This window comes from Panthera pardus, unplaced genomic scaffold (genome assembly GCF_024362965.1).
Source record: "Panthera pardus isolate Hobbes unplaced genomic scaffold, ASM2436296v1 HiC_scaffold_5, whole genome shotgun sequence".
Taxonomy (NCBI): domain Eukaryota; kingdom Metazoa; phylum Chordata; class Mammalia; order Carnivora; family Felidae; genus Panthera; species Panthera pardus.
The window spans coordinates 5,505,662-5,518,078 of NW_026526980.1; the positions used below are offsets into that span (position 1 = coordinate 5,505,662).

Sequence of the window (12,417 nt, forward strand, 5' to 3'; positions counted from 1 at the left end):
GTCCAGCTAGTGCTTTCTAAATCCCAACAGCCAAGACTCAATGTCAGGTTTAAATGTAGGCATTCCAATAACCATAACACTTACATTTGTACCTTCTATCTTGAGAGTGAAAGGGTTTCATATTACTGTATTAATACAGTCAGAAATTTTCTTACCAACAGGTTCTGAAAGTTCCATGCTAACAGCTGAATTTGAACCTAGACAAGAAAGTGAGATATAATACATTTACGAAACAATATCTAGGCTTTGCACAGACACAACTTAATGTTTTCTCCACTAGACATTTGAAGGGTCATAGCATAGAAAATTACCTTCACATAGCAACGACTGTTCCTCTTGAGAAGGTTCCGCAGGTGCTGTTTAATAGAAATAAGTTCTATTAAAAATTAAGTCCTATGCATCCATTTGTGCGTATCTTTTAAGACACAGTAAAAACAGGATTTCAATAACACAACAAAAACCTTGATACCGTAAACCAACAGGAACTAACTCAGGTGTTCAAATTAGAAGTCTGTTTAAAAAAATCCTCTTAAAAAATCTACTGAATACAGCCAATTTTAAAACATTTTCATCAACTGAAATGTATTCATAAAGGCATAGTTATTCTCTTTATTTGCTTCATAAAACTCTTCCTTCAAAGATACTGTAAAAGCAAGCCGCAACCCAGGGCTGATCAAATTAACCAGACTGCCTAACCGATTCCCAGTGCTTCTCTAGATTCTCTCTTGGTAGCTCCAGCCTGAGAAGGCTAGGATTAAGCTCCTTTTAAGATTCTATAATCACATACGTTCTCATCAAGGTGCTTGAATAAATTCTATCTGATATCAATAAAATAAAGACAGTCACATAGAGTCCTCGAAATGCGAACGACCCCTTACAACATCTCAGAAAAGGTGATGACGACGCCAGTTTTGTCCTATAGCAGAATTCTGAGATCAAGCAACAATCCTGTTTCCACAGCTGTCACACTTCAAGTCTACTTATGACCCCACTGGAAGAGATGTAGGACAAATACATACAGACACCCAATCGCGTAAGTTATTTTTCATATCTAAATGATACTCCAACATGAAAGCGCCCTGGCTTCAAAAAAAATCTCCAAGACACAAAAGGTATCAGAGAATTTGAAGTCACCTGAATCCTACACACGAATTAATGAAGAATAATGAATTCATAAACTGCAAAGCTCATATTTAAAATCACTGCCCAGAAACACCTGTAAGCCAAGAAAAAGTTTGGGGCCCAACCTTCAATAACGTGAAGTGTGGAAGAGGGTCATTTCCTGTTCCTGAAAGGGAAAGAGCAACCAGCTTTTTCCGAGGAGGGAAGTGACAGGCTGAGCGTCACCTGGGAAGGTAAGGGTAGCACAGCGTTCATCGGGGAGGGAAAGAACACCACTGGCAGAAAGACCAACATCTTCACTGCAGGAAGGCAGGTCATGGGAACAAGTGAGCAGTACAACTAGAGAGGAGGGGTTAATCGCAAAGATAACAGAGGCATCGTCGGACGGGGGGAGGGGAGGAGCAAAAGGTCTGAGTGACCCCGGCCTACGTGATTAGCAGCATATTAACAGAAGAGAAGAAAAAAATCATTTGAACGAGGTTTGGAAGGGGATAGGAATCATACTTCAGACAGAACAGAGGTTAACCTTTCCTCGTTTTCCATTTCAAAGGAAAGTTCATGGGCAGAGTAAAGAGAAACAGCTCCATTTTCAGAGAAAGCCAGCCAGGGCCAAGGGCATCAAGTCCACGTGCCTCCCGAGGGCCGGAGGGGGCGGCACTGGGTAGCGGTGAGGGGCCAGCACCGAGCTGACCCCTGCTCTTGGTGCTGGCTTGTCGCCTGACGTTGTGTGATGCAGTTATTTCGCTGCAATTACAGACAGGACGTACCACCCACCCGACAGGACTGCCGACAGGATTAAAGGAGGGAATACACTTGTCCGTCTGTGAAGTAACTCCTGGCACCACGCAGATACTCAACACGTGAGTCTCGACCCCCTAACACGCACTGGGAATAAACTCAACCCTATCAACCAGCACAACGGACTACGAAATGTGGGCCAGACCGGACAGAAAGGCTCACAAATCTACACGGTGCTGGAGGTGGGGGCCCAGTACCTCCCAATGATTTCTAACAAGCCCTGAGGCGCTGACTCACTTGATCCCCCCACAAGCGCCGTGCAAGGGACGGCTGCCACCGCTCCCATCTGACGCTCAGACAAATCCGACCCACTAGGCTTTTCCAAGGTAGACAAGCAGCAACTCGCCCTTCGTCAAACAGTGTCTGCTGAGAAATCACTCAGCACAAATACACGGAGTCGGCGAGGACGTAGTGTTTGTTGTAAGGCAGGAAAAAGACGACTGGTACGGTGGGCTCCCCCAACGCGCAGTAAGACACCCCGAAGTGCAACCGCCCTTTACAAAACCAAACAGTACGTACCCCTGACCACCCCGTTCCAGAACCGGCTCGCGGGCTAACAAATACACAATACTGCAGAAGACCGCAAGGCACGTCTCGGGATAGTGACACCAGTCACGAGACCACCTCCGTGGCTGCAGAATGCGGCATACTGAACATCTGTTCACGGTTTTATTTTTCAAAACACCTTCCATGTATAATACGTTTGCCTTAAGTCTGTACGGCTGGTACAGAGAGAGTCAAGTACCAGACACAATCAAGTGCTTAATATATACACAATGAAGGGGCACCTGAGTGACTCCGTCGGTTAAGCGTCCGACTTCGGCTCAGGTCATGATCTCGCAGCTTGTGGGTTCGAGCCCCGCACTGGTCATACCCGATAGCAAAAGAACAGTAAACCTCCCAAGGAGTGAGGAGTAAAATCACGGTTTCAGATTTTCCAAAGGTGTTTCCATGTTCAGAAATACACCTGGTCAAGTATTGGAAAACAGAACAATTCTCATCAAGGGGGAGAGTTATCAGAGTGTATCAGTGAGTAAAACTGCAGTACCCCAAATTAAAAGGAAAACTAATACTATAATTTACGATAAAGGAAGATTAATGAACTGGCTGTGATACTAGGTACATTATCACAAATTTTAAAACAGGAAGTGAAAGAATTCACCAGAACACTGTCAAGCGAGAGCACTGCCTGTGGTTTAACAAACATGAAAATCTGAATCTTCAAATTAGGAGAGAGAATTTGACCATGGTGAAGTAAGTCAGACACAAAGGGTCTCCTGTTGTAAGATTTCACTTACGTAAAATGTTCACAATAGGTAAATCCACAGAGACAGAAAGCAGGCTGGTGGTTGTCAGACACTGGGAGGAAGACAGGGGACTAGGAAGTGACTGCTTGCTTAATGGGTACGGATCTCCTTTTGGGGTGATGAAAATGCTTTGGAACTAGAGAGGATGGTGGTACAACACTGGCTAAATTATTCACTCTAAAATGGTGAATTTTAGGGGTGCCTGGGTGGCTCAGTTGATTAAGCATGTGACTCTTGATTTCAGCTCAGGTCATGATCTCATGGCTTGTGAGTTCGAGCCCCACGTCTGGCTCTGAGCTGACAGCATGGAACCTGCTTGGGATTCTCTCTCTCTCTCTCTCTCTCTCTCTCTCCCTCTCCTCTCTCAAAATAAATAAACATTTTTTTAAATGGTTAATTTCAAGGGGCGCCTGGGTGGCTCAGTTGGTTGGGCGACCGACTTCGGCTCAGGTCATGATCTCACAGTTTGTGAGTTCGAGCCCCGCGTCTGGCTCTGTGCTGACAGCTTAGAGCCTGGAGCGTCCTTCAGATTCTGTGTCTCCCCCTCTCTCTACCCCTCCCCTGTTCACACTCTGTTGTCCCTCTGTCTCTCAGTAATAAATAAACGTTAAAAAAAAAATTTTTTTAAAGGAATTAAAAAAATAATAATAAATGGTTAATTTTAAGATTTCACCTTAATTTTCAAAAAGAATACAAATATTTTTAAAAGATCTGATCATAAGGGGGAGCCTCAGTCAATAGAGTGTGAGACTCTGTTCTCAGGGTTGTGAGTTCAAAGCCCCCACACTGGGCACAGAACTCATTCATCAATCAATAAAACAAATACAATAAAATAACTGAATAACTAAAGAAAAGCTGTGTTCATGGATCAAAAGGACTTCAACATGCAGATTCTACTTTGCTAGCTCATCATACAGCACAAGTCAGTCAAGGCCCTGAGAGGCGGTAGGTTGAAAGCCACGCTTTCACTCAAGCTACATGTTTCCAACACAAATGTTTGGCCGATTCTTGAAAAGTGCTTATTCTGTATAGTTCATAAATTAGTAATTTAAATTTGTACTGCTGTAGACATAAAATTCATTTTTAATCCGCCTTATACACTAAACAGCAATATTTATTTTTTTAAAATTTTTTTTAACGTTTATTTATTTTTGAGACAGAGAGAGACAGAGCATGAACGGGGGAGGGGCAGAGAGAGAGGGAGACACAGAATCGGAAGCAGGCTCCAGGCTCTGAGCCATCAGCCCAGAGCCCGACGCGGGGCTCGAACTCGCGGACCACGAGATTGTGACCTGAGCTGAAGTCGGAGGCTTAACCGACTGAGCCACCGAGGCGCCCCTAAACAGCAATATTTAAAATAGTCACCCTACCTAAAATTCCTTAGTCCTATTCGCTAAATGGTGTGCTCATTCAGGAAAAAAATAAACAACTTCAGTGCTGTCACAGACACCCCAAGTGTCTTACACTGAACAGAAATGAGAAACAGTGTGACAGAATTCTGCCCCATACAAAGTTGCTGCAATGATGGAAATATTCCCAGTGCTGTGACAGGAGAGTCACTAGCCACAGGTGGCTATTAAGCGCTTGAAAGGTGGTACCGCAACCAAGGAACTGGACTTTAAATTTTATCTAATTTTAACTGAACAGCCTCATGGGCAGTGTGAGCCTCGCATACACATTCTCCTCAATTCTGGCACAAACTTGCCACACCTGATCTTCCACTTTTTTTTTTTAATGTTTATTTATTTTGAGAGAGAGAAAGGGAGGGAACAGAGGAGGGGCAGAGAGAGAAGGAGAGAGAGAGAAAATCCCAAGCAGCCTCCACAAGGTCCACACAGAGCCCGGCGCGGGGCTCGATCTCAGGACCATGAGTTCATGACCCGAGCCGAAATCAAGAGTGGACACTTAACCCACCAAGTGACCCAGGAGCCCCGATCCTGCCCTTTTATCACACTCCCCGGCCGGCCCACCGCCTGAAGGCTAATGATCCCTCGGCAGAACCCCTCCGGCTAGGACCCTGCCTTCAAGTACAAGTGCACACACGTCAGTCTGGTTCCCAAGGACAGGACAGACTTCCGGAGTGACCGAGCCTCCCTCCGTTCTCTACCCCTGCAGTCCCCGCAGGCTGGTACAGAGCCTGTCCTGTAGGGCCCAGAGGCACGGCTGGCTGATTCTCCCGAGTTAACGCCAGCTTCCCTTTGGTCTCCAGGGGGCTGCTTCCCCAGCCCGGTCACGTACAGGGTCACATACACGGAGTCTGCGCGGCGGTCCCCGCCCGCCTGCCTCACCGCTCTCCCAGGAAGGCCCGGGGAAGGCCCATCTTCTCCGCGCCCACTTTGGAACAAGGGCTCAGAGAAACAATACTCAAGAGATGCTCAAGTACGGTCTGAGTGAGGAACTCAGAATTCGCCAGCGCTCGGGCGGCCACACAGTGTCACCCAAACTGCACGCGGGGGGATCTGTCTCCCAGACACAACGCCGGAAACCAGTAAAGGCAGACATCAGAAACGAGAGCCCGCAGGACGCACACACAGGTCCGTGGTTTTGCCTTAATACCGAACACTCTAAAATTACAAGGCACAATGTCACAGACAGCAGTGACCAGAACCACTGAAATCACTTAAGTCATCGTTTCCTAAGATGTATGAAGAAGCAATTTCAAAGTGTTACTTTATTTTTTTAATGTTTATTTTTGAGAGAGAGAGAGCAAGCGAGCGAACATGAGTGGGGAAGGGGCAAAGACAGACGGAGACACAGAATCCGCAGCAGGCTCCAGGCTCTGAGCCGTCAGCACAGAGCCCGACGCGGGGCTCGAACTCAAGAGCCGTGAGATCATGACCTGAGCCGAAGTTGGGTGCTTACCCGCCTGAGCCCCCCAGGCACCCCTCAAACTATTCCTTTAAACGAGAGCATCGATCCTTCTCAGAAGGCTGCCCTGCTACCACTGAGCCAGCACACAGAGACTGTGCCACAGCCCACGAACTCATGGGCTCCATTTCGGAAAAAGTATCGCGGCTAAAAAGATCTTTTAATATCAAATCACAAGAAAAGGGCGAGCAGGATAACCGTTACTAGAATAAGCTTTTATTTTTAATTTTTTTGAGAGAGGGAGGGTGAGCAGGGGGGAGGGACACAGGGAGAGAGAGAATCCCAAGGAGGCTCCACCCTCACGGGGATCACGACCTGAGCTGAAACCAAGAGTCAGATGCTCAACCAACTGAGCCATCCAGGCGCCCCTAGAATAAACTGTGAAATCAGACCTAGATTCTAATCCTAGCTCCTTCGTTTATTCCTGGATGTCACTTTGCTCATTTATTTAGCTTCTTGGAGGCTGAATTTTCTTATCTGTAAAATGCTTTTAACAGGACCTATGCCTCAGGAGGGTATAGTGAAGGTACGGGCACATTAAGCAAGTGGTAACTGCTCAGTAAATTTATTACTACAACGAGCGTGTCAAAGCCCCATAATAATCACAGGAATTTAAGAATGAAATACAAGGCAAATTCCCGAGCGAGAAGATCCATGCTGGTTGGAGCACCACCTCTGGGAACACCCTCCTCCCCATCATTAAACAGTGGGGTGCGTGCAGAGAGCACTGAACTAGCAGTTAGCAAATGTGGATTCCAGAACCAACCATGTCATTAAAGCCGCCAGAGACCTTTTGCGTTCCTTCAGCATCTCTAGGCTTCAGTTTCTTTATCCATAAACAGGTTATTACTTTATCCAAAGGCAGCTGTATTACTGCTAGGGTCCTGTCTGGCCCTAACATTCCAAGGTCCTATTTATTCAGTCCCTAAAGCAATGCCACATACCAACACGAGCAGGCTTTCTCAAAGAGTAAAATTCCACTACATTTTCCAAACACCCCTCAAACATACGTCTAAGAGTCATATCCACCCACTTCAAAAACAACTTGGGGGGGGCGCCCGGGTGGCTCAGTCAGTCAGGCGTCTGATTCGGCGCAGGTCAGGATCTCACGGTCCCTGGGTTCGAGCCCCGCATCGGGCTCTGTGCTGACCACTCATAGAGCCTGGAGCCTGCTTTGGATTCTGTGTCTACCTCTGTCTCTCTGCCCCTGCCCCACTCATGTTCTGTCTGTGTCTCAAAAATAAATAAACATTAAAAAAAAAAAAATAGAGGCATACTTAAAATACATAGAGTAAAACCATTTCAGACAGCCCCAATAAGGTACAAAGAGAAAAGAGCTATGCGCAACCCAAATCACTACCCAAAGGAGGTGGCCACAGACCGCTTAACAGCACGGTAACCCACCGGAGTTCTACAGCAACGGTCAAGCAGGAAACACCCCAGTGACATTTAAGGTATGCACTTTGTTTCAACTGAAGGGACACAACTACCTAGTTGGTATGTCGTTTGGAATTTGGTGTCACCACTCTTAGGCTAGGCTACTGAAAGATGCTCAGAAAATCCTTACTAAGTGTTCCTGTCACCTTGAAAGTAGCATTTCGATGGGGATCTGGTTTAAACCGGAGGAGTGAAACAATGAGGTTTCCTTAGAACAAAGCCATTTATGAAAAAAACCAAATACATCCACAGCCCAGCCCTGCTTGGTTAAAATATGAAAACAAAGACAAAATTTTTAAGCAGCTTTGGTACGAATCAATGATTGCAGCTAAAAAAGGAGGCTAAGGATCTCAGAACAATCAAGAACCTTCGACTAGTGGCCCCATTCTTGCTTCCCAAGGATTTGTTAAGAACTGGACACGGACCGTGCAATCCGACATCGACCGGCCCCAAAGACACCACCGGAGCTGCGGGTCTCGCTGCTGTTTGACATGAAAGCCACGGCGCACGGTGGGAAAAGAAAAGTGTTGCTCACGGGGATGAGAGGCACAGCACGGGAACGTGGTCAATGGCATCACAACTGCAGCGTGGTGACCGGTGGAGCTACTCACCGCGAGGGGGACCACGACGCTGTGCACCTGTAACTAGTCACGCCGTGTGTCAACCACCCCTCGATTAATAAAAGGTAACCAATGCTCTACGCCAGCCAATTCCTAACAAACTTAACAAAATACAGAAACACAAGAAAGGGGGACTGTACATGTGAATTACAGCTCAATCCAAAAAACGCCCAGGTATTCACACAGAACACTTAGCAGAAAACAGAGCTTTAGTCTTATGATTAGGGTGACAAGACTGAAATCATCACACACGGCAATCTAAGAACAGCTCCCCTTCTTAGCTTTGAAAGCCCTCCAACCCGGCTGCATGGCCCTCTTACCACCTTGTGTCTCCCAGGAGAGGAAAATGGGTATTTGATCACTTACTAGGCTCCCTGAGGATCACAACTTAATCATCTTGGCGGCATCCCTTCAAGTGCCTAGCCCAGGATCCTGTGTTCTGTAGGCAGGCAAATGTTTGTTCCTTAACTGCTACATATATGTATATCTAAGCAAAAGAGATTCCCGGCTCCAAACATTCCATTCCAATTCTGCTAACTCTCCCCCAAAAGGATACCGAATCTCTTTTTCACTCCTTTCTTTTTCAACCAGGACACTACTATGTTAACACTTTAAGCCATTTTCCTCCCCACTAAACAAAAGCAAGTGAAACGAGGCTTAAAAATCTGTCCTCTACATTTCCCTAACTCACATGACAGATTTTAATTGCTGTCTTTTCACACAGTACAATTCCAGGAAAGGTGAGAAATAAGCAAAGGACAAAAGAATGCAAAAAGTGATGTACTATCTACGCTAAAGAAAACCTGCCCCAAAGAGGGTTTCTTCCCAAACATTCAACAGTTTCAAAAGCTGCTGGGCCCGGCACAGCACTATTGACACCTTACTTGTTCCCTAAACCCCCACACACCAGCCAACCCAGCATGTAAAATCATAAAACAAGAGCCCAGATCTGGTAGTCTAGAAATCAGCAAGTCAAGAAAAGAAATAACCAGGTAGAACACTCCGTAGCAAAAGTAACACCCCAGTAACAATACTCTTCCCCAATTTCCTCTGCTTACTGGATGCCATTTACTAGCCCATCAAAGCCTAAAAAAAGCCTTAACATTAGAATTGTTATTGAAAGGAAGGCATTTCAGTCTTAAAGAAAAATAGATCATAAGAACCTTACCTATCATCTATCTAAACATATCTATCAGTTCCGACAGGCACTGTTTAACGTAAGAGCTCTTCTGGACAAAACAACTATTACTTTGATTCTGGATCTTCTCCACTCTGGTGTCTCTGAACAGGTCACCTTTAGAGACTAGGGATTAATGAGCATCCACCAAGTGGTGAGTTTTAGGGGCACGTGGGTGGCTCAGTCAGTTAAGTGTCTGACTTTGGCTCAAGTCATGACCTAGAGGTTCATGGGTTCAAGACCCCACGTCGGGCTCTGTGCTGACAGCTCAGAGCCTGAAGCCTGCTTCAGATTCTGTGTCTCCCTCCCTCTCTGCCCCTCCCCTCCTCACACTGTCTCTCTCTCAAAAAGAAATAAACATTAACAGAAAATTAAAAGGTGAATTTTATGATAAGTTAGAGCTCAATCGTTAAAAAAAAAAAAAAAAAAGAAAAGAAAATCCTTCCCCTACAAAAAGATACTCAGTGGGGTGCCCGGGTGGCTCAGGCGTTTAAGCGTCTGACTTCGGTTCAGGTCATGATCTCCCACTCTGAGTTCGAGACCCCCGTCGGGCTCTGTGCTGACAGCTCAGAGCCTGGAGCCTGCTTCGGATTCTGTCTTCCACTCTCTGTGCCCCTCCCCCACGCATGCTCTGTCTCTCTCACTCTCAAAAATGAATAAATGTTAAAAAAAAAAAAAAAGAAAAAAGAAACTGAGTGAAACCCAAACACTACAAAATAGAACATTTCTCTTTAAAATTCCAGTTCCACGACACAACGTGCAACATCTTGGAGACAATTCCTCCTCTGAGGGCCTACTGAGGACTGCTGGTTTTGTTCCACACTGTTTTCACTGGCAGTTTTGAGAGGTGCTGAGGACGGGTAGGTGGAAAGAATACTACCCCCCCTATTTTAGAAGCTCTGGCCCCTCTAAAAGGTCCTAGTGCCATGTATGGTCTGAATACCTGTGCCCCCCCCCCCCCCCCAAGCAAATTCCTATGCTGAACTCCCAGTGCCCAATGTGATAGAATTAGGTGGGGCCTTTGGGATGCCCGAGAGGTCAAGAGGGTGGAGCCCTCATAAAGGGATTAGTGCTTTTATTTAAAAAAAAAAAAAAAAAAAAAAAAAGAAGTCCCAGAGAGCTCTCTTGACCCTTGCGCAGCGTCCACAAATGTCAGCAGTTGGCTATCCAGAAGAGGGCTCTCTGACCAGGCCGGAACCCGGGTCTCGAACTTGAAGCCCGCAGACCTGACACCAACAGACTTCTGCGGCTTCCAGGCCACCCGGTCTGTACTACTTTGTTACAGCAGCCCGAACACACCAAGTAACCCTGATCACCACCGCTGAATCTGTTTGTCATTTAACAAAGAAAAGACCGACCTGGGTGCAAAGCGGAACTGTGAGTACATTCTAAGGGAGAAAAATGTTAGTTTTAATCCAAGTAACCCCCGTCTTCTACATGTTAATTCATTTCAGGGCCTCCACTTTAAAGGGCATCACTTAGCCAATGCACTTACTTGGATCCGTAGGGAATTAAATGAATTTAATGAACTTAAGTGAATTATACTTAATTACACTTAAATGGGTTCCACTTAATGATTCCTTTGGAAACTTGTATTAAATTTTCAAAGAGATCTAACTAAGGTCAGTACTGAATCCCCAGTTCTGACCTGGGACGGCTAGAAACAGGCATTCGTATGAATGAGCCTTCCAGAAAGGTGAATGGCACTTTGGGCAAAAGCATCTTCTTCCTCCTGCTCAAGCCACCACTGAAAGTATTTTCAAAAAAAGAGACAAAGGAAGAAAAAATGAACTAGCCTGTTTTTGGGAGAAATGACAGATATCCATTCTACACACATATATTTTACAAGTCAGTCATTCTAGTGCTCTCCCTCTAGACTCTGTCAAGAGTTCTCCTGATATTTAGTCTAAAAACACACCCACCACAAATTTCAGCTATGGCTTAACAACAAAAGAAAACAGGCTTACCCTCCTGACTATTTCCTCACTACAAAAAACTTGCAAATTTTATGGCTCGCACTTTGTAAATTTCAATCCAAGGCCTAGTTTCAACTTTTTTCCTGCTTCTTCCAAGCACAGTTCCCTGCTCTGATGGTGGTCTTTTATGGACCTGAATGGGCTGGAATATGTAATCCAACAGTCCCAGTATGGACCTCAGTTTAGAAAAACCATTCTTGGAGCGCCTGGGTGGCTCAGTAGGTTGAGCATCTGACTTCAGCACAGGTCACGATCTTGTCCATGAGTTCGAGTCCCGCATCTGGCTCTGTGCTGACAGTTCAGAGCCTGGAACCTGCTTCGGATTCTGGGTCTCCCTCTCTCTCTGCCCCTCCCCCGCTCATGCTCTCTCACGGTCTCAAAAATAAACATTAAAACAAATCATTAAAAAAAAAATCCATTCTTTTCTAAACTGACGTCCTATGGAAGATTATGTTTTGACATTAATGGGCATTTTGTAGAAGCAGCTGGTAAAGTCAGTAACACCAAAATAGGTTTCTGATTAAAAAAAAAAGAAAAAACTGACCACAACGTAGGGAGTTTTCCACCAACTTCCCCACACACTTTTACATCTCCAACTTCTAGCAGTGCCACAGAGAAAGGGTTAAGGGTAAGGCTGAAAGTGGCAACCACCAAGAAGAGAAAAGACAGTCCCCAGCATGAGAGGTCACTCAACAATAACCATCATTACTGACCACTGCTCAAGGATGCCTGTCCTCTGACGGCTGACGACTACATAGTCTGGAAAAGGAGCGCTAGGTGAAGCCAAAGTGCTGGTGGTGGCTCCAGAGGGAGGAGGGAGGGCCAGAAAGAGAAAATGGATGGATAAAAACAATCTGCACGGTAAAGTATGCGGAAACAAATACGGAGCTGGTAATGAACTAGTTTAGGCAGCCAAAATGGCTTGGTCTAAGCAACAAAATAAAATGAAATGAAGATAATAGTAATAACAAATAGTAATAATGGCTGAATTCCCTTATTCAAAAGGAAAACATCAACCACTCACACAAATAAATAGCAGTCAATGAAGCAACCCAAATCCAAACTGCGTGCTCACACACACACTTTGTGAAAGTATTTCTCCAAACTTTCTG

At 45.5% G+C, this 12,417-nt stretch overlaps 1 protein-coding gene across 2 annotated transcripts in view; it reads right to left on the minus strand.

The window, feature by feature from the left end:
• The window catches only part of GSPT1 (G1 to S phase transition 1), a 38,275-nt gene that overhangs the window by 22,947 nt on the left and 2,911 nt on the right, over positions 1-12,417 (minus strand). For both annotated transcript variants that reach the window (XM_019468613.2, XM_053894547.1), the window contains exons 2-3: positions 312-356; positions 156-197 (exon numbers count right to left, since the gene is read on the minus strand). In XM_019468613.2, coding sequence (XP_019324158.1) covers positions 156-177 — 22 coding nt within the window. In that variant the 5' untranslated portion in view covers positions 178-197; positions 312-356. The remainder of the gene's footprint in view (positions 1-155; positions 198-311; positions 357-12,417) is intronic.